The 27,006-nt window shown below is 45.6% G+C and overlaps 1 protein-coding gene across 1 annotated transcript in view; it reads right to left on the reverse strand.

Moving 5' to 3' along the window:
* Nucleotides 1-281: 281 nt before the first annotated feature.
* Nucleotides 282-27,006, reverse strand: part of HLF (HLF transcription factor, PAR bZIP family member) — a 54,429-nt gene continuing 27,704 nt past the window's right edge. Inside the window, exons 3-4 of the mRNA XM_030881623.2 lie at nucleotides 9,570-9,790; nucleotides 282-4,568 (exon numbers count right to left, since the gene is read on the reverse strand). Of these exons, the coding sequence (XP_030737483.1) occupies nucleotides 4,353-4,568; nucleotides 9,570-9,790 (437 nt within the window). The 3' untranslated portion in view covers nucleotides 282-4,352. The remainder of the gene's footprint in view (nucleotides 4,569-9,569; nucleotides 9,791-27,006) is intronic.

Below are 27,006 nucleotides of genomic sequence, written 5' to 3' on the forward strand. Positions count from 1 at the left end.
CTACTTAAGCTCCCGAACCTTCTATCTTTCTTCTGTAAATGGAGATAACAATTGTCCCTACCTCATAGGGTTGACATGGGATTAAATAAAATATTCCATGCAAGTGTTTAGCATAGTGCCTGGCATGTAAGTACTCAATAAATGTTGATTTTTCACTAACTATATAGTATTATTACTTTATCATCTATGTAATTAACTCTGTCAATGGCTTCTTTATGATAGAATTAGGAACAGAATCTCATTTCCAGCAGACTGTCAACAAAAATAAAGGAAAGACAGGAAACAATCCAAAGTTTATTAAACATTAAGAATAACAGACAGATAAAGGTTTGGACTTATCAGCAATAAACACCACCAATACCATGGTGTACAATTACACTGACCTCAAGTGAACTTGTACCTGTTTAACAGATGCAGTCTTTGTGGTGTTGCCAAAAGGATAACAGTGATTATTGTTATGTTCGGTAAGGTGCTCCAAAATGAAAGATTTTATGCCTTAACTATTCACACACACACACACACACACACACACATACACACATTCCTCTACATACACTTGGCCCTTTGCAAAATGTACTGACTTTAGTTGCCAAATCCAATGCATCAAGATTGAAGACATGGCTTTGCTCATTTAAAAATGACACTGTTGACTGTAGAGAAAACCTAGAGGAGATCTTGGCCTTCCCAGTGGGGGCCTAGAAGCCCTCAGCAGGAAGCTGGCGGACTGAAAGCAGGTGTCTACCACCTTCTGGGATTGGTCTGATTAACGCTGATCAAGTTTGAGTTTTCCTAAAAGGAACATTAGGGGAAAAGTAGATAAACTCCTTGCGTTTTACAGAATGACCTTTGTTTTACTTTGGGGTGGGGGTGGGAGGTGGGAAGGACTCTACTTAAAATTCTTCTTGACTCTTCTGAAAACAGACTCAAGACCTTTCAAATGTACATTCAGAATTATTGTGAATTCCCTCACAAAACTGGTGAGTTGGAAGGAACCTCTGGGCTTTCTCATACAGCTTCCTCCCCACCCAATGCCAGAATTCTGCACGCTCCTCAAACGAATGGTCCTTCTGCTTCAAAGGATGGTTTCACAGTGGTCTGTTGTATTTGAAGATGAAAGGCCTGTCACTATCCTGCTCACTGTGGGTTTTGAATGGTCAAAACTGGCCACTGTCTCAAGGGGAGGAAGTGATCACTGACCTCCCTCCCATTCCCTACCTATGTCCTCAAGGCGGCACAAGCAGAAGGACAGGCTGACCAATTTTTGCCTTTCTTCGCAAGTCTAGTCAAAAGAAATGATGATGTGACCTTGTCAGAAGTTCTAGGCCGCTCATTCCAAATCATGTCTAAATGATGTTGGCATAATATGATTTGGATTCATTTTTAATGGCCAAGTAATTAATCTCTGAAAGATGCTTATGATGAAAAGGTGAAAAATTACAACAGGACTCTTTTAATAGCTTCAGTCTGCAGAACTCATTTGACCCTGGATGATCCAAGTCATTCCAAATTGGGCCGGGCTTCCCATACCATTTAGCAGAACTGCTTTATTTACTAGTTGACTGCCCTGGACAGAAGGCAGTGAGTCCAGGGGTTGAGTGCTCATGTGTGTGGTGACAATAACCTACATATAAGGCACCTATACAGACTCCAAAGTTTTTAAAGTTTTAAGACGAGGTAGGTTTCTGAAACCTCCCTTGGCACGCCAAAGAATGTTTTATTATGATCTTATTTCTTCTGCAGGAAACATTTATGATGCTCATTTGATACAAACAACCTAATTTCAGAAAGACCAGTACTCAAATACAGTTTTTCAGCTACCATTTTAAACGTCAATGAATTTAGATGGTCTTCAGGACAATCCTTCAACACTTCTCCACTTAAAGATGTCATTTGTTTCTGTTTTAGTGATGATTTAACAATTCTGCTGCAATTAGTCTCTTTACCTATAAAAAGGCCAACTCCATGTCCACTTGTTTCTCTGAATAACACTTATTCAGTTCTGCTTAAGTTTGCCAAAGGTCTTGTTTATTTTATTGGTTATTTACCTGAACAATGTATTTCAATTCCAATACTCTCCCATCTCCCACCATAATCTGTAGCTTGGGACAAAACGGATACCTAGCAGGAATATTTTACTATTCAGATTTTCCAAGACTATGACACTATGAGAGAAGCATTGCTGATGGATTGACAAGGAGACCACCAGGTCACTAAAGAATTACATACTCTGGACACAGGAAACTAGAAAATCCCACTGATTAAAGGGTATTTTAATCTTGCGGAAAATGTTTCTTTGCAACAACAGCAGAATCTCTCGACACAAGTTAGTGAAACAAAAGAACAATCGTCTTTAAAGTCAAAACATCTATCAAATTATAAACCATACACATAGCACCAATATTAACCTTATACTGCGTACGATGCACGTGCTCACAGAGGAGAACAGAATTGTTTGGGATGCTTGCAGTGATGCTCCATTCCAGGAACTCATAATTTTGAAGTGAACATTTTTGTGGCAGATGCTTTGCCTAAAAAACACTGTATCATCCAATAAATATTTGACTAACATCCATTTTGTGCTTTTGGGTGATGTTAACTGACTTCTTTCTGAGACCTAATAGGAAATAAGAAAGCTCCTTTGATGTTTTAGAGCAGAATTTGTCACAGCAAGCTTCGATACTGTTGTAAAATTTTAATTTAAAGCAGAAAACATGCTGATGTGTCAGTGATAGGCTTAAAATATTAAAGACTTCAAAAACACCCAAGCACTTCTTCTCTGTACAACATTGATGAATATATATCTTTGCTATATAATTTTAAAACATGGAATAGTTTTCCTTTTCTCTTTGCTATATATAATATATGTCTTCCAAAATACATCGTCAGTATTTATATCTGAAAAATACTGTACAAAAAGAACTTCCTATAATTACTCTGTATAAACATTAAACAATTTAATAATCTCTCCTTTTGGTCTACAGTAAACATTTAAATTGATTGGATTAACCACAGTTTGTGACAACACCATCCCCTTCTGAGATACACCAGTGTCTTTTACATTCATTTTTCAGAAGTCCATTTTATAAGAGCACATACGTTCAAAAGCAAACAGAGAATAAGAAACATAAGCTCCAAAATCATTAATTTATGAAGCATTCAAAAATGACACCACTAGGAAAAAGGGTTTTACAAAACATCAACTTATTAACTTAACTGACTGATCTTTAAAAACGACAAGGTATAATTCACAAAAACATATATATTACAAAAAACGGGGAAAACTGAATCTTAATTGAATTGTATTGAATATCAAGAGGGATGTGGAAAAAGTTAACTAGAAAACTGGGGGCTAAGGGTATGGGAAAGAGAAGAAAACAAAAGCAAACACATCAATGTCAAAAACTGTTCCAAGATGCATTTTTTTGGCTGTATACTGATAAGTTAACCCCTCGTTCTTAGACCTGGCATTTCCCTCTGCTTCTCTGTCCTGGGGATGTTCTGGTCATGCTCAAATGCATTACTGTAATTTTTGTTTTTTAAAAGACAGTGAAATTCTTAGGTAGGGAAAATATCCTACGTCCACTAGTAATACTCAGGCAGCATGCTCTAGCGTACAATAGGATTATTGCTTTAGGTACAGACAGTGCAAAACACACTCTGTGTTCTATAATAGTACTCTTACTTGCCGGGGTTGGTAGAGTTAAAAGGAAACTTAGTAGACAGCAGTAAGTAAATATGGGATCTAATAAATCTAAACAGCACTTTAAATTTGAAGACGATTATCACCAAAACTGAAGATAGGAGGGAAGCAACCTGTAACTGAATGGAGCTGCAGTGTAGTGCTAAATTATTCTGTGCACCTTATTAGCATGGTAACTTACAGATTAAACAGAAACAAGAGCCTGTGGTCTTGAAAACCAAGATCTACTATTTCACCAGGGCCCTTCTTAGTGAGCCCAACCAAAGTGTCCTGGAAGAGTAGGTAAGTGCCAACATGAAGCCACGCGGAAAGGACAGGAGTGGAGGAGGAAGGGGGTCAGGAAACCCACGAGAGGTCTCCGCAGTCCAGTAAAAACACGGCACCTTTCATTTTGGAACTCAAAGACGATGGAGGGCTATCAAAATGGCAAGTGCAAAGGGACGCGCGCATGCGCGCGCACACACACACACTCACACACACACACACCCGTTGACCACACATGAGCACAAGCACATACACACACCCACGCCAAAATGTGAGTCCGTCCTGTTGATGCATCTGGTAAAGTGCTGATGTCAGGAAGGTCGGTAGGTGCGGTGCAATCAACCAGGAGACCCCTGTCCGGGGCCTGAGGCCGCCCGCGGACGCCGGCCTACAGGGGCCCGTGCCGGGCCTCGTACTTGGCCAGGATGTTCTTGCACTTGCCCAGCTCCTTGCGCAGGTCGGCCACCTCCTGGCGCAGCGCCGAGTTCTCCTTCTCCAGGAAGGACGCGCGGATGGCGATCTGGTTCTCCTTGAGGCGCCGCGCATCACGCGAGCGCTTGGCCGCCATGTTGTTCTTCCGGCGCCGCGCCCAGTACTTGTCGTCCTGCTCGGGGCGGGGGAAACACACACCGACGCGGTTAGACCTCGGCCCGCGTCCCGCATCCCCACCGGGCTTCCCGTCCCCGGCTCCGGCTCCGGCTCTGCGAGCCGAGGGCACCCGCCCTTCGCCGGGCCGCCTCTCCCGCCCAACAGAGCGCACGTCCCCAAGCGAAGCCTAGCTTCCCGCACTCCCTGAAGGACAAGCCTAACTCCTTCCCTCTCTTTGCTGGAAATGTTAAACCCTTTTCTTCCCTGGGAGCGTGCTTTCCTGAATAAATTGACACAGCATTGTTGAAAGGCGACCTGGCAGTATCTGCACCGTGCCTCTGGGCTTGCACCCTAGCGCAGTCCTCACGCACGTGCGCACACACGGGCACACAATTTTTACTGCAGCATTGTTTGTAATAGAAAATAATGGGCAAACCCCCCTAATTATCAGGAGCTTTAATAACTACATCATGATAGATTCACACAACTGTTAAAAATAATGATCCAGCTGAACCAGAAAGATGCTAGCAACATATCACTATCTGGGTAGAAACAGTGGCAATTTGCAGATCAACAGGTTCCTCATCCCACTTTGGTTTAAAAATTATAATAGTATATATTCATAGAAAGAGGCCCAGAAGATTTATACGCAGCTATTAAAAGTGGTGGCTTTGGAAAGGGGATTGAAGGAGGGAGCCAAGGAGAGAGGTAGGATCTTTCACCTTTTATTTTATATCCTTCTGAACTACTAGAATATTCTATAATGGGCATGTATACTTTGGCAATTAAAAACAAATAAAAAAAGTTCCACCTGCCACTGATCAATATACTCATTTTGGTGGCTAACATTTAAATAATTTACTCGAATTTCCTGTTTAACTGTTTTCTAGGCTGTCTTAGCCTAAGTGATGTTTAACTGTGGTCAACATGAAAGCAATCCCTCCTTCCCCCCCCCCCCGCCCCCATCACTGCCAAAAAAGGGAAAACCTTCCTAGGAGGACTAAGAAATGTAAGTCTTCTTCCATTTATGGTGCCACCTGGTGGGTTTTGCAACCCCCTTTTTTCAACAACTTGCAACAGTAAATTCCTCAATCCTAGCAAAGCTAATACCTGCAGTTATGTGCCACCCAGAATAAGTGAGTGAGCCAGTTCTTCCCCTCCCCCAGGATTCCAAGAGGCATTTGGCACTGGAGGAGGTCACATGGTTTGAGGCCAAGGCTGCGAGCAAAGTCCAAAGTCAGTGGTCTGTGCCATCCCTGCCATTTATCCTGAGCCAACACTTGCCCAGCACAAAGACAGGAAGTGTGAGACAGAAAGCATATGCAAGCACCTTCTATCTGCCCTTCACAGGCTAGTACTGTTCTCTTATTTATAAACCACTCCCAGCTTGCTATACATTTCATAATGTGTAACAAAGTGAAAAAGGTGATCTTCATAATAGCTAGTACCAGAATTCTTCTTAGAGAGGAGGCTGTCCTTTGGAAAATACCTGGATAATTAAGCTTCGGGCAGGATTTGTTGCTTTCCTTCAGAAAGGGTGCAGAGGAGGGAGGAAGGGGTGAGAGACTAGGGCGCTGGCCCAGAGAAGCTGGGAGGAGCTAAGAGAGCACAAGACTCCACAGGGGTGAGACAGCCTAAGGCACATTAACAGCAGTGAAAGCTCCAGCTCTGATGGAACTTGTCTGCATTACTTTGGAAGCCCCAATTCCACCCCCTTGGTCAATCAGTGAATCTACCATACTCATTAGTCTTCCCAGGAGTGTAGTTTCCAAGATGATTGGAAAGAGGGGTTGGCTTAGGATGTATCAGAACCTGCACACAGGGGCCGGGGAGAGAAGGGTTACATGAGAACAAGGAGAAGCTGTGTGCAGCGCGCAGGAGGATGGGGAAGCGGTACCACCGTAGGCCATGGACTTGGTGGTTTGTGACCAGGTCTTAAGGACCAGGGGAGTCACCAGCTGACCTCAGTGTAGCAACCAGTTTCTGAGCTCTTCTCACTTCTAAGGTGCTTTCATTTCCCAGCCTCACCTGTCCACATGTGCAGATGAGCTGGGCAAGGTGTGGAATGGGGACCATCTCAGGTGGGAGGGGAGCTGGGAATAGGACTGGAGCAGAGGCTGCAGAAGGCAGGCATGATAGGAGGACTGTCCCAGACAAGAAAAACCAGCTTTCCCACCTTTGTCAGCACAGAAATGGGGGGCGGGGAGAGCGGGATATTGAGTGGGGCTGATACATCACCTGTACCCTTTCCCTCTATCTCCCAGGGGCAGATGCCATCTGGCTACGGAGATACCCCTACCTGGCAAAGAACTCCTCAGTCCAGTCCCATCTTCTTGAGGGTCTGGTGTTTGATGACACCTCTGCCCAGCAGGCCCCCCCTGACATGTCAACACTCCCTTTTTCTCACTTGGGGGCAGGAACAATGTCAGTAGTGGCTCACCTTGGAATCCCCAGGCCCTGACATCGGACCTGGCAGACACTAGCATTTGAAAAATATTTATCAAGTGAATGAATGGGTGCTTGAAAGACACCAAGGCGATTAAACTGACTCTCAGCTAGGAATCAGTATGCCACCCCTTCATCCTCCTGGGGCTGCCCCCTAACCCAAATGAATGGCTCCAGAGAGAGAGTGCAGGCAGTGGCAGGGAGAGCCACTTCACTCACTCGGTCTGCTCATCCAGGGCTGGAGGTCACCTGCCCCACCCAGCTCAGTCCTCCTGCCACACGAGAAACATCTTACAGCTCTGCTTCTTGCTTCACCATTGCTCATGCTCTGGGGCCTGAGACTTTACTCACAACTGAAGGAATCCAAGGACACCTGGCAGGACAGTGTTCCTGCCTGCTCCCCTCACTGGCACGTGAGAAGGCCAGGCCCAGCCACGGTGGCAGTGACATGCATAATTCCAGCACAGACGTTTTTCACGTGGCCTCTTTGTTGCTGAGGTTACCAGGGTAATTAAGTAAGCTTGCTCTTTGCTTTAAATGTGTAAATTTGGAGACCATGTGCAGGTCTGGCTGGAAGTTGTATCTACTACTCAGCAGCATCCCTTCAAACTTGCCTCCATTCAAGAGGAAATCCCTACTGAATGGGCTCCCCTGTTTAGTTTAAGAGGCAAGTTCCAAAATGCACACAGAATTGTATGGCTAAGAACACAAGATGAGGAAAAGCATGAGCTGAAAGAAGATGCCTAATCACCCAGGACCTAATCCCATGGGGCCCCTTTCTTACCCCATCTTAGTCTAACCATCGATTCCCTGACTAGCTTCAATTTTCTGGTGTTTTTACTATGCACTTTCCTCTTTTGATTCTCAGGGTGACAGCTATTGGTTTGTCACCCAAAGGCTCCCGATGTAGCTCCTGTCAGGGCCAACGTGCTTCAGTGACCTTTCTGGAAGCTAGCCGACCTGGGGACGAAGCTGGGCCTTACACTAACTAGCAGTGCTCACCTCTACCTTTCTGTGTCTCCATTTCCTCAGTGGTAAAATGATCACTTTGGTCCAGTGAATCTCTGAGGTCCTTTTTAAAACCCGACATTTTATTTTTTAATAAATTTATTTATTTATTTATTTTTGGCTACATTATGTCTTTGTTGCTGCGTGCGGGCTCTCTCTAGTTGCAGCGAGCGGGGGCTACTACTCTTCGTTGTGGTGAGAGGGCTTCTCCTTGTGGTGGCTTCTCTTGTTGTGGAGCATGGGCTCTAGACATGTGGGCTTCAGTAGTTGTGGCACACGGGCTCAGTAGTTGTGGCTCGCGGGCTCCAGAGTGCAGGCTCAGTAGTTGTGGTGCACAGGCACAGTTGCTCCGCGGCATGTAGGATCTTCCTGGACCAGGGCTCGAACCCATGTCCTCTGCATTGGCTGGTGGATTCTTAACCACTGCACCACCAGGGAAGTCCCAAAACCCGGACATTTTATGATTCTGCATCACTGAAGGTAATCTGAGGTATTGGATGACAGCAGTGACTTAAATCTGCCGGGTACATTTTCCTCCAGTGCTCTTTGTATATGTGAAAAGCAGAAGTAAATGGTCTAAATCAGTTCCAGGACAATGTCCCAAACTCCCATTTTCCCAACAGGAGTGTCTCTTCATGTGAACCATATTTAGGTTTGAGAAATGGTGGTCAGCAGTTAGAAAATTATGTCTGCTTCCAATGCCTTGAATGTATACAATCATATCTCTATTGTCCATATGATTGGAAAGCAACATAAACACAAAAAATTCTAAGCAATGGGTAATCAAAAATGGTTCTATTTTGGTATTGGTAGGCGTGGCGTAAGTTTAGAAAGAATTCTCTTCCTAAGGTATCGTTAAATGTGTCAGATTAATTTTAAGTTGTATCTGATTTCCTAAGGTAAGGCTATTTTCCTTTATAAATAATGTGTGCCTTCAACACAGTAGAGAAAAACCAAGCCCAAATTAACCTTTTGTTGAGATACTCAAGTGATCTTTACTTGAGACACAGAGTGAATATTACTTATAAATAGTGTCAGGAAACCCACCAGCTTCCTTAAAAATCCCACCCTAGCTTCCAAGGCTGGCAATGTGCAGAGAGGTCCTGTCTCTGGCTGTTACTCCCTGAGGCCTACAGAGAAATGGAAGCAGTTAATTAGTGTGAAATTCCCAAAGGAAAGGGAACCCTTGGAGACTATGAGGTCCAGATGCCCTTCCCCAATAATTTTTTTTTTTCTCTTTTCAACCTTGAAAGATCCTGGTTTGATTTTATTAGGCTTTCATAGGTTTCCTTGCAGATAGTAGTGGGTTTGCTTCCTTCATGGGCTGCAAAGCACTCCATTTTATTGCTTTTCCTTATATCTATGCATTATCAAGATATGGAAGGCATAGTTCAGAAGACACCCAGAGAGGAAGCAACTTGCCTCGTCACGTGCCAAGAAATGGGATCAGAAATCACAAGTCTTTGTTCACTAGCTTGTGTGATTTTCCTGGGGTCACCCTTTTAATCTGCCTCTTGATCCCACTCTCCACTTGCCCACAGCCTAATTACCAGTTCCAATTTACCTTCAGATCATCTGGGATGAAGACTTTGCGAGCTTTCTTAATCATGGGCTGTGGCTTCAGTTCTTCCTCAGAGAACTTGCGTTTGCGAGGGTCAAACATTTCCTGCCCGGGGATGCTGGAGAGGGCAAGGTCGGCCGGGTCTGGCTCATAGCCCACCGGGACCTGGATGGTGTCAGGGTCAATGGGGCTCGGAGTATTGCGGTTGGCTGGCAACAGCTGGCCTGGAACAACACAGGAGTTTTAATTCATGCACACTCTATGGAGGCCCAGGAGACAGCTACTTGATGATGCTCAAGTATGAGAATGAGGGCAAGAGTCTTAAACTTACTTAAATGTGACTCTAACATCGTTCCTGAGGCACAGCAGGCTGAATGGCTTTACTCATGTCAGATCAGGGAAAACAAGGACCCACATACACATATTCACAAACTAAATTAAAAAATACATGCATTCATTCCGTCCTACAACATATTCATGAAGCACCAACTATGTGTCAGGTACTCTTTTTTACCTTTAAGGTGTTTTCCAGGTGAGTCAGGGAATCAGACCAAAACTAGCCAGTGAGAGATAGTGAAGGGATGAAAGGAAACCACACGTGCTTCCAGAGTGTGGGGGGAAAGGACATAACCCGAAGCAGGTTAGGAACACTCCTAGAGAAGATGCTTGGTATAGCGGCGTCTTGAGACACACAGTAATTAGCAAAAACGGTAATCCAGGGACAGATACAAGACAGAGGGTTGCATTTTTGAGGAACCACAAGTAGTCTTGGGTAGCTGTATCAGAACACAAGATGGAAAGGAGAGAGGCATAAATGCAAGAGACGTGGTCAAGGAAGGTGGGCAGTAGGGATGTTATAAAAGGCCTTGAATGTCACTGAGGGTTTCTGAGCACTGAAGTGAGAAGCAGAGCTGAAGTGTGGAAAGAAGTGTGAGGAGTGAACTGAAGGGGGCAGGACTGGAGACAGGAGATGAGCTACCAGGCTGTGGTGCTAACCCATGTGTGCATTCAAGGAATATTGAGCAAAACGGAAAAGATGCAACGGAGATGATCTAACTTCCACTTGACGGTTCTGCAAACAAAACCACTGAAACGCACAAAGGTCCTCGAAAGAGGGTGGACTGCATTTCGGAATAACAGACTGCAGCGTTTATGTGGGGAGCTCTGAACCTCAACTTCTAGTTCCATTTGAATTTTACAATCACCCCTTTCACGCCCAGAGAATAAATGAGAGGATACAGCTCAGCTCGGCTTAGCACACGTCCTCTTCTCCCTCACTGCTGAAGGCTGGACGCCATGCGGAGTATCCTGTAGGTGCCATTAGAAACTACCCCGGGTTGAAGGGCAAAGCCATCGACTTGCTTTCTGGCTAACCTGTGAAACCAGGCTCGTCTGTTTTCCGGAAAGGCCTGGTGGGGAGCTTGCAGAATGAACGTTCTGTGGACCTTTTGGTCCCCACTCTGCTTTGAGCTCTCTTTGTATCCTGCTTGCCAAAGAGGAAGAGATGGGTCCCAAGGCATTGGCAGAGGATGGAGATTTCTCATTAGCCACGCTCAGTTCAGCTCCAGCTTCTAGAGGCTGCTGAGTTCTGCACTGGATGGGGTCAAGCTAAATCTGATCTTGTGCCTCTCGACATTGCCTTAGAAAATGGACCATATCTGAGTCAAACGGGTATTTTACTTTCCCTTTAGAAACTCTCTTTGAACTTAATAATAAAGCTACCCAATGCCCTCTCAGTTCAACCACCACGCCCCAGGTGTCACCCCCGCATCACATACACACACCCACAGGTAGATACATCCTCTGCTCCCCTCTGGAAGCGTGTCTTAATTAATATTTCCCAAATCTAATTGCTCAAAGTTACTTCAAGTTCTTCCCTAGTACTTCAGTATTCTGTTAATTATGTTGTATTTAAATCCCCTTTATTGATTTATACATGCTAAGGTTTACACACACACACACCCTCCTCTACCAGACCACATGGTCTTTCATGTTTTCTCTATCTTATCCCCACCCCACTCCTCACGGTGGTGCCTACTTCAGAGTTCTGCTTCTACAAAGAATACTCCTCATTTAATGGGGGCCCTCTGAGATGCTGGGCGCTGACATTCATTCATGAACATTCTAACAATAACACTTCACATTTAGGCAGAAGCTTTATCTGCATTCTTTCTCTCGAGCCCTTTCTCCCAATGGAAGTAGGTCAGCCCTACCTGCAGCACAGAGAAAACCTAACTGGACCACAGACGAGTCAATGGCTTTCAATAGCTTCCCCAGCATCACAGAGCAACCAGCAAAGGACATGAGAAACACAGCCGGGTCTCTTTTCTCCCAAGATACCCTTGCATCAACTTGTTTGTCTATATTTTCTACTGTATTAACTCTGCTGGACTCATTTTTCCCCCTTTATTCCTAAATGTCCACGGTATCACTGAGTAACAGGGAGGAAGATCTTTATTATTTTGTCCTACCTTTTGTGGATTTGCAATTTTTTAATATAAGAATTTTCAAGTTAAGAATGCATCATTACATTTTTTTTTTTTTTTTTTCCCGGTACGCGGGCCTCTCACTGTTGTGACCTCTCCCGTTGCAGAGCACAGGATCCGGACGCACAGGCTCAGAGGCCATGGCTCACGGGCCCAGCCACTCTGCGGCATGTGGGATCTTCTCGGACCAGGGCACGAACCCGTGTCCCCTGCATCAGCAGGCGGACTCTCAACCACTGCGCCACCAGGGAAGCCCTACATTATTTTTTTTAAATTACCAAAGATGTTCATTGCAAAATTTCAACAAATGCAGAAATGTGTCTCCCTTGCCCCCAATCTACCTTGCTGCTCTTCCCAGAGGAGACCACCCTTAACTGCTTGGTGTGAACCTCTCAATCCTTGGTTTTTACATATAAATGATTTAACCCAAATAGGATTATTCTACCCACAGATCTTAAATTACTTTTTCAATATACCAGTATACCATATGCAATTTCCCATGTTAGTACAAACAGAACTACTCTGTTCTTTTTAAAGGGTGAGTAGTATTCCATAGCTTGGATATGTAACAATTTACTTAATCATTCCCCAATGGAAGGATTTTTAGGTATGTGAGTATTTTTATAGAAGGGATGTCTAGGAGTGAGACTGTTCATGCAAAAGACATGTATATTTTATATTTCTAAAAGCATTGCTGAATCTTATCTATTTATAGTTGTACCAACATTTCTAAGAGTGCAGTTTTGTACAATTAAATATTAATTTTTAAAATGTTGCCAATCTGATATATACAAATATCACTATTGTTGAATTTACATTTCCTTGTTACTAGTGAGACTGAGCATCTCACATGTCCATTGGATCCATTTCTTCTCCTGTATACCACCCTCTTCATATCTTTTGCTTCTTTTTAAATGGATTTTGTTGCTTATTCATTTGTAAGAATTCTTTATAGAAAGAACTCTTTATAGACGATGGATATAATCCTTTCATCTGTTTTATTTGTAGAAAATATTTTCTCCCAGACTGTTTGTTTTCTAACTTTGCTTATAGAGGTTTGCACTACTGACAAGATCTTACACTGTAATATGGTAATAATGTCTTAAAATTTTCTCCTTTATGGCTTCTAATTTCATACCTTCTCTATCCCCAAATTATATGCATGCACGTATACATGTATGTATACATATACATGTGTGTACATACGTGTGTGTACATATATTACTCTATACTTTTCTCTAATACAACTATAATTAATTTATATTTTTAGGATTTTGAATCACCTAAGATTTATTTTTGTATAAAGTACATGCAAGGGGCATTACACAGTATTCTCCAAGTGTCTTAATATAATGGTAAGTAAGGTTTGATATTTGATAGGGCAAGTTCTTCCCTCTTTATTGTTCTTTTCGTAAAATTTTATTCAGTATTCTTACACTCTTCTAGATGAATTTCAGGATATATTAAGTTATATTTAAAATTATTAACGGAATTTTTGAATGAAGATTGCATGAAAGTCATAGGTTAATTTAGGGACAACTGATACCTTTTAAATATTCAATATAACCTTAGTATACTCCCCATTTTTATTTTTTGTTCTTTTTCTTACATCTTTAAGTTTCACAGTTTCCTTCACTTTAAACTTTCACATTTTTTGCTAAATTTATCCCTTCAATGTTTTCTCATAATTGTTGCTAATGTAAATTTCCCTTGTTAGACTTACTAATTGGTTACTGCTGACATATAAGAAGCTACTGGTTTTAAAATGCTGGGTTTATATCCAGCCACTTTACTCCCTTATTAGTTCTAATAGTTCTAACTTCTCTGAGTTTTCTAGGTAAATAATCTTTTCTGCCTCTAGAGATAGTTGTTGCCTCAATGTTTATAATTCCTACCTAAAAAAAAACACCTCCCTGCACTGGCTGGGCTCTGCAAGGCAATAGGTAAAAGGGATGAGACTGGAGGTCCCTGCTTGTCCCAGACTTTAATGAAAAATCTTTTAATGCTTCATATCCTTAAGGTCTATTATAGAATCCTAGCAGATAACAGTTTGACAAGCTAAGGCATTTCCAACGCTTCCAGCCCTACTGCACTGAGAGTTGTTTTTTTTAAAATCAGAAATCACATATTAAATTTCCTCAAATGACTTTTTTGGTATCTGTTGAGATGATCATGTGGTTTTTTCCTGTATTTGTTAAGTCTGAACTTGGTATTTCTCCAAGGCTTTCTTTGAAATATCAGGGGTGGACAGGATCAACCCCACGGTGTAGACTCTGCAGTTTGCTGGAACATTGTTTTCTTCTTTTTAAAACCATCTTAATGAAAGTCACTTCCAGGAGAGCCAAGGAGGATTTCTGGTGGAAAGGGTGGAACAAAGGGCTTAAATCTAGAAGATTAGAAGTTACCTTCAAACCCAAAATTGGCCTCCACTTTTGTCATGGAGTAGGCATGCCTAAACCTCCAAATAGCATAACTGAAGATAGGATGTTTTTTATTCTTACCTACTTAACAAGAATTTAGCATCTCACGTTCAATTAGCTGATTAGCTAGAAGTCATCAATGAATGGGTACGGCCACAATCTGTGTTCTGTGTCCCAATCTGAAGTTGATGGTTTATTTCTTTAGTTTATGGCTGCATCAAAGTAATAAACTGTAGCTACATTTACGACTTAACCCTCAAGACCAATTACAGCATCTCCAACCTTTCTGATGTGCTCCCCATTCAGGAAGTTAAACACAGCCGTACTGTCAGGACAGACACCATATCCTAGTGTTACCACTGACGAGCATCAGCCAGCTGATGAACATTATCCTCTATAAAGAATGCTGAGAAGAGAGAAAATGATTTGGTGTTGGCCCATGGGTTCTCTATTAGAACTGATGGGTGAAATTCCTTGTGATTCAGTTTGGTTCATGATCTTCCTCTCCTTCCCATAACCAGTCTGTGGTCTGTTTGCTTCTCATGACCTCTCTGACCCTAGAGAGTCATAATTTGAGTTTGAAATAGCACTTCTGACCCCCTTTGTACCAACTGCTTTCAGAAGAGAACCATCCTCGGGGCTCCCTTCACTGCAAAACACCCTGCTTCCGAGAATCCTTACATTACAGGGTGCCAATTAACTTAGAAGACTGCAGTAACACTCAAGGGTATGTAAAGTGTTACCATACTAGGTACAGAGATTAAATAAAGGCCTCAAAAGTACACCCTAAGGATGCAGGCTTTCTGAACTCTGAGGATGATTTAGCTAGTCTCTATTCCGATGGCAGGAACCTGTTAACTTGGCCAACAAGCACTCTGCAAAGCCAACAATGTCCTAATGGCCAGAGGTCTCATCCCTCCCTCTACCCATGTCCTGTTCCACGTGACTCTGCAGTTCCAGGCTGAGTCTATTTCCCCACCCCTTGAATCTGGGCTGGCCTTGTGGCAGAAGTGACAGAGTGTCAGTTCTGAGGCTGGGCCTAAAGAGGTTTTGCATGTCCTGCTGGTTCTCTGCAGCACTTTCGTCACCACCATATATACATGCTTAGTCTAGCCTCCTGGGGGGTGTGAAGGGCATGTGCGGCAGGCCAGTCTAGGTCAGCCCAGATCACTTGTTCCTGAGATGTGCGAGTCCAGCCAAGATCAGCAGAGCTACCTGACCAACCCACAGCAATTTCAGACGAGAACAATAAACCCTCGTGTGTGTATGCTACCAAGTATTTGTGAGTGTTTGGTAAACACTGTCATGGCAATAGATGACTGATCTACAAGCTGAGCTAGTATATTTGGGGACGTGCTTATACAATAACATTAATATCACAGTTTTTAAAATGTACTGGGTAGTGGTTAAGCTGTGAAGTGAGTCAGACTTAGGTTTGATTTCTCATTCCACCACCTATACAGTATAAACTTGGGTGTTTGTGAATAAAGGGCCAGAAAGAAATATTCCGCATTTCCTAGTAAGGTCTGTTGTGAGGACAGGAACTACTGGTGAATTTTCTTCCTTTTTTTAAACCTACCTCTCTTAGTTCCAGTTTTTTCATCTGCAAATGGAGATTACAATGCCTGCCTCATAGGGCTACGTGAGAAATGAATGAGACAAGGTATTTATAGAGTGCTTAACATAATGCACAGTGCCTGGAAAGCAATCAGTAGTCTCCAGATAAACACAAATATAAAGTATAGACACTGTGGGGAATTCCCTGGTGGTCCAGTGGTGAGGGCTCAGCGCTTTCACTGCCATGGCCCGGGTTCGATCCCTGGTTGGGGAGCTAAGATTCTGCAAGCCGCAAGCCAAAATATATATAGAGATAGACAGATACTATGATCCCAGATACTTTAAAAAAAATCAAGAAAAAAGACTGCCTCCTCATCCAAGCTGGCATGGTCTCTCCCTTGAGCATCTCTCCACATCCTCCTAACTGCTCCCCTCCTTCCACTGGAGTCCCCACAATGCACTCTCCACACAGCCACTAGGAAACACTCTAAAAACAGAAACCTATGCAGGTCACCCCCTACCTCAAACCCTCCAAAGGCTTTGCACTGCCACACATGATAACACTCAAGGCCCCTCCTTACCGCACATGCCCAGCCATGCCGGCCTTCCTTCTGCTCCTCAACTGCCCTAAGCAGGGCCCCCCCTCCCCCAAGGCCTGTGTCCTTAGTATTCCCTCCACCTAAACACTTGCCCCCTGCTCTCTGCCTGCCTGGTCCTTCTGCATGCTTTAGACACCAGTTCAAATGCCACATCTTCAAACCCTCTGACTTTCCTCTGTCCCAACTCACCACCTATCAAACCACCCAGTTTCATTTCCTTTGCAAAATTTATCTCCCCCCCCCAAATTATCTTTTGTATTTGTTTGACCTTTGTCAGTGACCTCCTTCCATTTGCATGCAAGCTCCAGGGAACGGGGACCTTGTCTTCTTTGCTGCTGCATCCCTGGCTTCTAGAAGGAGCCTGCATGGAGAAGATGCTTAGTACTAACTACTGAGTAACTGGAGATAAACACCCCTGGTTCCTAACAAGGACTGTTGTGGGGAACACGGACTATTTTTTCTTTTTATTTGTTATATTTTTCAAATTGTCTATAATGAGCAACGTTTACTTTCAAAGACAGAAATAAAAATTATCCTCTAAAAATGGACTTTGCTTCACTTTGCACATATATAACCTTCAAGAGGCTGTGTTAAATACTGTCAAGAAAAGACCATTCAAACCCCCAGAAAGGAAGAAGAGGAGGAGAAAGAAAAGGCTTAACCAAAGGTTATATTAGAAAGAGTCCTTCTCAACTCCAGAGGCTGGGAATCTGTCATAACCCTGAGACTTTTCAAGTGTCCTGAGCCTTACGCAGCTGATACACTGACTTCAAGGCAAAAACAAATCCCTCCCCCAACCGCCTCTCTCTCTCTCCCTCCCTCTCTCTCTCCTCTCCTCTCCTCTTCTCCCTCTCTCTCCCTCTCTCTCCCTCTCTCTCTCTCTCTCTCTCTCTCTCTCTCACACACACACACACACACACACACTTCATTTGTGCCATATCCAGACAAGGTGCCCAGTAAGTGCTGTCTGTGATTGTGGAACAAATACACTGAAAGGTCCTCTATAAAGATTACTTTGATCAAAGCAGCTCTTTTCCAACAACTCTCTCCACCCAGTAACAGGCTGTCAACAGAACTATGGGTAAAGCACAGCACCAAGAAGCCAGCCCAATCCATTACTTGTAAACATTAGGAAGGGTCTGTCTGTTACCATTTACTGAGAGGGCGAAAGAAATGCAGTCCCGTGGGCTGGCAGACAGGCCTCCCCTGCCCGCTGAGTAACCAGTTAGTCACAGTGATGAGTGGCCGGGAGGAGTACCCCCTCGCCAAGGCCCTGCCAGTGTATCACCTCACTTAATCCTCAAGATAGTTGTGTGGGGCTTCCCTCGTAGTGCAGTGGTTAAGAATCCGCCTGCCAATGCAGGGGACACGGGTTCGAGCCCTGGTCTGGGAAGATCCTACATGCTGCGGAGCAACTAAGCCCGTGAGCCACAACTACTGAGCCTGCCCTCTAGAGCCCACGAGCCGCAACTACTGAACACGAGTGCCACAACTACTGAAGCCCACATGCCTAGAGCCCGTGCTCCACAACAACAGAAGCCACTGCAATGAGAAGCCCGCGCACCACAACAAAGAGTAGCCCCCCTCTCCCCAACTAGAGAAAAGCCTGCGTGCAGCAATGAAGACCCAATGCAGCCAAACTAAAATAAATAATAAAATAAAGAAACTTAAAAAAAAAAGATAGCTGTGTGAAGGTGGAATCATTAGTAACCCCATTTTCCAGACAGTTTAAGACAAGCTCAGAAAGCTAAATGATTTGCTCAAGGTTGCCCAACTAGTACATGAAACAGAATCTCACCTCCCAACTCTTCTGATTCTAAAGCCCAAGTTCTTAAGCATGTAAATGCTTCAGAGGACAGCAAGGGACTGTGTGCTTCTCAACTGAGAGTTTCGCATCAGGACCTGGGTCTCCTGGCCTCAAGTACAACGTTCCACTGACCCATCAGCCCGCGCCACATTTTATGGATGACGAAGTGGAGGGTCAGAGGTGAAATCCGCCCCCAACAGCCATACACAAAGTCATGCAGCCAGAAAGCTGGTGGGAGGTTGGTGGGGCTCAGTCTCTCATGGCCCACCGGGCTCCTGGGCAGCAGATGGTCCCCCAAGGAGGCAGGAATGCCTCCGGCTATGGACAAGAGTCCCAGGAACTTTCGGGCAGCCAGCCACCCCATTTCCTTTCCCTCCCTTCCCTCCTCCACTACTTTGGTCCTCCTGAATGGCGAGCTCCTGCCAAGAGCACTCCTTCAATGACAAAACAACTAATGAGCCTCAGGGCTAGGGCTCCTGTCAACACTACATCTCACTCAGGCATCTTTAAAGAGATTCTGGATAGCCAGGGACCACACCTCATTTATTCTGTTATGGGATATGGCTGCAGAGGCCAATACCCTTGAATTATCAGTATGCCAATTAATACTGGGTCTGGGTTTGGGCAGAGACAGCTGGAACACCGTTCCAGGCTCCTGCTCTGGCCTTCATCCCTCACTTTGACCCGTCCTGGGAGATGGCTCAGTTCATCAGAAAGCACAGACAGACCTGGACTCACGGTGCCTTTGCCCCTAAATAGCTCTGTGGCCTGGGGCCAGCCACTCCCCCATGCAGAGTACTGCTCCCTCCTCTGTCCGCTGTCCCTCCCTGAGCCCCCCGTCCCTCCCTGAGCCCCCCGGCACACACCTCCCTCTGGCTGCAGCCCAGGAAAAGCGTGCTAGATGTCGCCAAGTGTGACCCGTGTCCAGGACCAGCACACTGCTCTGGGATGGTGCACCAGTACCCAAAATGGCCCTGCCTTGACTTGGCAGCTCCTGATCTGGCAGAGGCTGGGACTGGATTAGCAAGGCCTCTCATTCCAAGGCTGCGGACCAGCGCGTGCCTTGCCAGTGGAGTCAGCAAGAAACCTGCCTCCTTGAGGTGAACTTGAGAGGCGAGAGCAGAGCGGCTCAGAGCCACGCCTGCTGGCAGTCAGTGACATGGAGCAGATCAGTTCCATTCAGGGGTCAGGGCACGTGTGGGCCCCCTGGCCACCACGCCACTGTCCCCAAGACAGAGCAGCAGAGTCCCCGTCACCTGCTCTCCCGGGGTCTAAGAGCCTCTCCCCACTGCTGTCACAGCACCTCCGTGTACAGACAAGTAACAGCGTGGCCAGAAATGTACTCATAGTGCCAGAGACCAAAGCCTGCGTGAACTGGATTTCAGATCTTGCGACACTGACCCCCACCCCTGCCCCGCCACAGGTGCGAGTGTCATAAACTGGAAACAAGGTGCATCGTCCTTCCCCCACACACACTCATGTCCCTGCGCCACTCCACCCCAAGTCATGGAACATGCATGGCTGGAGAAAAGCAGGCCTCCTGGCTTCCTCTGCACTTGTAGGAAACGCAGGTGGGTGAAGACCCGGGAAGTGCAAGGTTGAGTCCCACCAACTGCCTGCTTGCCCAGTCTTCAAATGCTCTGTGCAGCAGCCATCCCTTCTTTTTTATTTTTTAATTTATTTATTTTTGGCTGTGCTGGGTCTTTGTTGCTACGAATAGGCTTCCTCTAGTTGTGGCGACTGGGGGCTACTCTTCGTTGCGGTGTGTGGGCTTCTCATTGCGGTGGCTTCTCTTGTTGCACAGCACGGACTCTAGGTGCGTGGGCTTCAGTAGTTGTGGCACACGGGCTCAGTAGTTGTGGCTCGCAGGCTCTAGAGCGCAGACTCAGTAGTTGTGGTGCACGGGCTCAGTTGCTCCACAGCATGTGGGATCTTCCAGGACCAGGGCTCGAACCCGTGTCCCCTGCATTGGCAGGAGAATTCTTAACCACTGAGCCACCAGGGAAGTCCCCGCAGCCATCTCTTCTGAGAGAGCAGAGGCCCAATCCTCCCAAGGCTGTAACAGTGACAGTGGCTATAATCCAGAATGGCCACTTCAAGCCCTTCTGCAACTCCTCATGCTAGAGGATAAGCAACAAGAGACATCTGGAAAGGATAAAGTGGGGACTAGAGTCCTAACCTCAGCCCCTCCTCAGAGCCCCCATGTGTGCTCTCCAGGCAGGAGCAGAGGAGGGGCTCCTGCCTGCATTTACATGCTGCATCTAGACCTGGTTCAAGTGCACGCTGAGTATCTATAACCTCATCCCACCCTCCTGACAACCCTGAGAAGCATGTAGGGCCCATGGGCACATTTTACCTACGGAGAAATTGAGCCACTAAGCAATTTACTGAGGTCCCCCTAGGCTGGGGCTACCTTCTTATCAAGCAGAGAAACAAGCTCGCTATACCTGGAGGCTCTTTCCATCTTTAATGACAACAGGCACCGCTGGAATCAGCACCACCTAGGTCCCTGGAGTCTCTTTAATTGTCTGAGATGGTGAAAATGTGCAGGCCTAGTCATTTGAAACCCGCAGTTTTCAAATTGCTGTCACGCTGAGTTATTAAACTGACTATTCTCCTTTGGGCCATGTGAGTTTTTTGTTTGGATTTAGAGGGGAGAGTGAAGCAGAGCGTGAGGTAAGTGCAGGGCTTGCTGACGTCCACTGTGAACCCAGGAACCGACTGCAAACAAGTGGCCCACACTCTCCTGAGCAACACCCTTCCTCCTCTCTCAACCCCCCAACCAGTCCAAACAAACATAGGAAGAAAACCAGGATTGTTTTAAAGCCTGAGTTTCCGGATGAACGTGAATAGGATTCAGGTGTGTCTGTGGTTCTGCGGCTGCTCAAGGAGATCCACAAGAATTCCTTCCTGTGCGAGTCTCCAAGTTGAGCACCCAAAAGTAAACAAGCTTTTCTAAAGCCTCCTGCCTTGGCGCCTGGCCAGCGCTCTCTGAAATTCCCTCACCCCAGAGTTCACAGAGAACCCTGCACTGGTCTGGGTGCGGCTGGTCATGGCTCACTGTCGTCTCAAAGCCAAACTCATCCTCCAAGCTCCCAGGGACCATCAGCCTGAGAACTGTCGTCGTCTTTCCATCAGGCTCTGAACTTTAACCACACTCCTCTCATGCAGAAGGATTGAAATCCAGAGACCACGCCAGTTATGGGAACTGTGGGGGAGAATCCCTGGGCTTCGGTTTGACCACCCGTTATATAATGGGACAAGAGTTTGGGATGACAGCAAAGGCTCATTCTAGCTCTTGCAATAAATTATCCTTAAGTTCAGTGAAGGTTTTCTGCTGTGGTTCAGATCCCTGTCACAGGCCAGGGCAGGCCATTCCTCTGAGGACCTGGACAAATTCAGTGCCTTCCTAACTGGCCTGTCTGCCACCTGCAATCCTGTCCTGCAACACGACCACCAGGTTCCTCTTCCTGGAACATCTCTACCATGATCAACGGCAGCAGTGGCCTCCCACTGCCTTCCAGTCCAAGCTCTCCATCTGGAGGTCAAGGACATCCTCACTCCCACCTCTGCTCTCTGCTCCAGGCACACTGGTCTGGCTTCTCATCCTCTCCGCCTCTACCTGTCGCACCATCCCTCAAGGCCTAAGTCAAGTCCTCCTCCCGCTGACTGTCCCAGTGTTGGTGACAACTTCCAACTTCCCTCACATTTAAGATCTATATCCTCTTGCACTTAAGCATATGCTGGCCTGGAAGTTTTATCAGGTTAAGTGACTCTATAGCTTTTAAGCAATTATCTATTCTCAAACTAGACTGGAAATCTTTTCAGGCAAAGTCCTTACCAATGCCTCACATAGAAGATGATTAACAAAGGCCTGTTGATTAAAACACTGATTTGTTTAACAAACATATATTGAGACATACTACGGACTAAGCTCTGGAAATATATAAATAAAACCCACGTCTGGGAGCACACAGTCTGGAAGTGGAAATAGGTAAGCAAACAGGTGTTCACAGAACAGGTGCTAAGTGCTATGGGAGGGCTTTGCCCGGGGAACCAAAGGGTGGAATCCAAAAGTGGATCACTAATCCAGATCCTTGGAGGGAGTGCAGGGGCATCAGGAAATGCTTCTCAGAGGGAGTTGGCATCTTGGTGGATTCTTGAAATTGGCCAGAAAGTAAAGAGATAAGGGGTAATCAAGGCAGAGGAACAGAATCTGTGAAGGCATGAAGATGTGACAGAACTCATGGCCAGGCAGGGAACTGAAAGCAGTTGTTAGTTGGAGCTCAGAGGGCAAGAAGAGGGGTTGGAAGAGTTGAGACCAGACAGAGAGGGGCCCTTGATGGTCAGATCTTATCCTCAAGGGAATGGTGAGCAATCGAGGAAATAACGCTGTGGCAACCAAGAGGAGAAGGCATCGGAGGGGAGACAGGAAATGGTGAGAGGCTCGCCCACATCAATGGCAGAGGACCAGGTAGATTCAAGGGTTATTAATGAGGTGGGATCAATGTAAGTCTCAGTCAAGTCAATATAAGGGAGAGAGAAGGAGAGAGCAAGTTAACTTTCAGGTTTCTAGCCTGGACAGCCAGAAAGGAGGTGGTAAACTTCACTGAGATGCGGAATGCAGTGTCCTGAGCACATTCAGAAGAAAAGGCAGCATCTGATTGTGGATCCATCAAGTCCAAGGCACCTCTGGGCTGCAGAGAAAGATGCTGAAGGACGTGGATCTCAGCTTTAAACACGAGTCCAGGCTGCAGGAGAGCAATCCTAACTGGAGATACAGATTTCATAGCCTTGAGATTCCCCCAGGAGAGAATACAGAGCAAGAAGAAAACCAAAGACAAGGCCTTGGGGGGCCATGGACATTTCAGGGACGGGTAGATGAAGAGGACTCTGTGGACAGTACTTTAGAGGAGCCAGAAAAGCAGGAGGTAAACTAATCCTTGGACAGGTTGGTGCAGCGGGACTGACTGAGGAAAGGTTCTCCTAGCTATGTTATCAACCCCTCACAGGCAGTCCCTGCGCCTCCAAACCAGGGAGCTGTATCATCTCCACCGAACAAAGGAGAAGCAATCGACCAGCTTGGGTAACTTGCTCAAGGTCAAACAGCTAGTGAGTTGGAAGAGCCTACGTTCAAACCAGGGCCAGCTCCAAAGCCCTAACCCTCCTCTCTACACTTCCACTGCCACCCGCACGTGCCCACCCACAAAAGTAATGCCACAGGCTGGTGGCCAACAATTCCCTTCAAGCAGCCCACACCTAGACCCCACCTGTGGCAGGAATCCTGGGGCTCTGACATGGTCCTCAGGACGTTCCTGTCTGCTCTGCCTTCTCTGGGGGAGATCTCTGTGAGCGGTGTTGAGCGACCCAGCCTATTACGTTGATGGCCTATGACATCTGTTTTTACTCTTGGTCTACAGAGTGTATGCTGCGGGCTGGAGGGCAGGGGCTATGGAGAGAGAGGGAGGGTGATAGATTAAAATGCCTGTAGACACCCCCTCCAGCCAACAACAGAGAGGTCTGTAATGCAGGCTGTGTATATGACAAGGAATAGGGATGTTCTCTTCCTAATTCTGAAAGGTTACTAAATAACTATCGCTAGGCAACAGAAGCTGCGGTGGGGGTGAGGGGTGGCGTTACGCTAAGTCAGGGATCTGGATTCTTGGGGGGGAAATCGACTTAATTCCACAGAGTCAGCTGGTAACTAAACACAATGGATTTTGTGCCCCCCAGCGTCTCATCCGGGGTGGGGTGAGCACTGCCAGCCTCTGCGGCAGCTGCCAGGCACTCTGCTTCATGTAGGTGTTCATCGGTCTTGTTATCGCCTGACCGGCATATACATTTGTGATGAGGTATCACGGGAGGAATTCTATTTTAAAGAAGTGACAGCTCAGTCTCAGTCATCTGGGCAGAGGAAAAGGGAAGACTAAAGAGCAACACATACAGTTCCCAGTGATCTATAATCCGAAGCAACATTCAATGAGCATGCGTCACGCATCTGATTTTACATCCAGATGCAAGCCAAGACTTGGGAAAAGGCGTACACTCGGGTTTTCTCAAATAACTTCAAGTCCCACACAAGGGAAAAATTGCCCAACAGCCCCTGATTCTGACAAGGAATAAAGATGGAGGGGCTTACTGAGTGCAGTTCTTACCACCGCCACGTTGGTGCGGGACAAAGGGAGCCGCAGGTAAATTCTCATCCATATTTATAAGCCCGCAGTAAGTCAGCCCATAGTCGTGCGGTTCCCTTACATATGCTAGAATAATATTCTAAACCAGACAATTTCTTAGAAATGTGTTGTTTTGGAAAAATTGGAATTTTCCAGCTTGTACTAAGATTAGCCAAGCTAAACCCATCTGGCTCCTGCCTAATGTAGAGAAATCTGTATGGGGCAGAAATCTGCCTTTCTATTCCACAGGCACAGGTGAGGTCTGTGTGCCTCTTGGGTAAACAGAAATGAGACACTAAGTCATTATCAAACACTTGTGCGGGTTCCTTAGTGCTGTGGCACACCTTCTTCTTTAGCTTCAGGCTGGGGCCCGTCAGGACCACGCGTGAGACAGACATGAGACGGGAAGGCTCAGCACAGTCTGCAACCTTTCTGTGGACCCAGAGTGTCCAAGCACCTCTGAGATCCTTTGTCATTCCAGTGCGCACCAGCCCCCCGCCCCCTTCCCCCCACCATCCCAATCGGCTCAGATTTCCTAATATAAACTTAACGGAAGGCAGTTCTCACCTAAACATGGAAGTGAGATAAAGAGACCAACTGAAAAGAAATGTGGGCAAACGACAAACGGGAGGGCGCAGGGGTGTTTCCTCAAAAAGGCAAAGACAGACTTGCTGTTAGATTGAAGGCAATGGTCTTCGGGTTGGTGGGAGGAGTGAAGGCGTGACACGGCTTCCTAATGCCACAGAGCAAGGGACACCGTCCTTGGTAGCAGCTCAGTGGACAGAGACACAGAAGAGGATGGCAAGACACGGCCTCAAGGGGAGGAATGAAACAGGCTGTGAAGGAGGAATCATCCCCCAAGATGGAGAATGCTTACAACAGGATCTCTGGAAAAGAGATGTCATTTTTCTCTCTCTCCAGCTACTGTGGCTAACTAAGCAGCAGAAAGGAGACACTTTGGTTACTTCCCAAAGCTGGCCAGCTGCCTACCAGTCCAGGGGCTCTTCATACTGAAATCAGAGAACAAGGTACTGACTTTAATATCCACAAACTCTACCTCTTCTAATAGAATCTGAAGCCACACGGAAAGGAATTAAACAATTATTTCTTAAAAGTCTTTAAAGGAGAAATGACTTATGAACAAATAATTACAAAGAATAGTGAGAAAAGTATCAAACTGTACCTAGGTGTTACTTCTCTGGCTCTTGTAGCTTTAATCCTACTCTAATAAATACAGATTCATTTAATTTTATGTCTGTCTAAATAAAGATCTCTAGTTTAAGAAGAACTTCAGAGGAAATGGGTAGCTCTATTCCCCAGCTGGCCACAGTAAGGGAAATCTTGCTGTTTGGGTCTGAAAGGGCATAACCAAGGCATCAGCATTTAGGAGAATGGCTCCTAACTTTACCCCCTCTATCTAAGGCCATAGTTCCCAACCCTGGTTATGGACCAGGTTCACCTGTGGATCTAAAAAAATAAAGATGCTCAGCACCCCTCCCACCTCAATCAGAAGCTCTGAAAATGGGGCCTGGGGCTCTGTATTTTTGTTTTGATTTACTTATTTATGAAAGGAGAAATAGCCTTTACTTTTAATGAAAGGAGAAATAGCCTTCGCACACACTTTTGGTGGGAGTATGAACTAGTACAATTCTTTTGGAGCCTACAGTTTTTTTTTGTTTGTTTGTTTTTTTGTGCTACGCGGGCCTCTCACTGTTGTGGCCTCTCCTGCTGCGGAGCACAGGCTCCGGACGCGCAGGCTCAGTGGCCATGGCTCACGGGCCCAGCCGCTCCGCGGCATGTGGGATCTTCCCAGACCGGGTTACGAGCCTGCGTCCCCTGCATCAGCAGGCGGACTCTCAACCACTGCGCCACCAGCGAAGCCCCTGGAGCCTACATACTTTGACCCAACTGTTCCACATCTAGGGATTTAAACTTTAGGTATGCTGAATGTACGGAGAATGGCAACCAAGGATGGAAACAAGCTAAAGGTACTTGTTAAATAAATGATGGCATAACCAGGCAATGGGATTCCATGCAGCTGATAGATCTATATATACTAGTATGAAAAGATATCCAAAAGATATTAAGTAAAAAAGGCAAGTTGCACATTATGTATAGTACATATGCACTATGTATAGTATATAGTCTATGTATAGTGTGTGCATATACATATATTTCCATACTTCTGTGCACACACAATCAATCTCTATATAAATATATGTACAAATACATTTATACACACACTCACGTATGCTTATAAACACAACGGAAATGTCTGGATGAGTATCCAAGGAACTGTTGACTGTTAAATCTAGGAATGGGATATAGGAACTCAAGCTGTACACCTGCACAGTTCTGACTTTATTTTACAACAGTCATATATTACTTTGTAATTAAA

Source organism: Globicephala melas, chromosome 20, assembly GCF_963455315.2.
Source record: "Globicephala melas chromosome 20, mGloMel1.2, whole genome shotgun sequence".
Lineage (NCBI taxonomy): Eukaryota > Metazoa > Chordata > Mammalia > Artiodactyla > Delphinidae > Globicephala > Globicephala melas.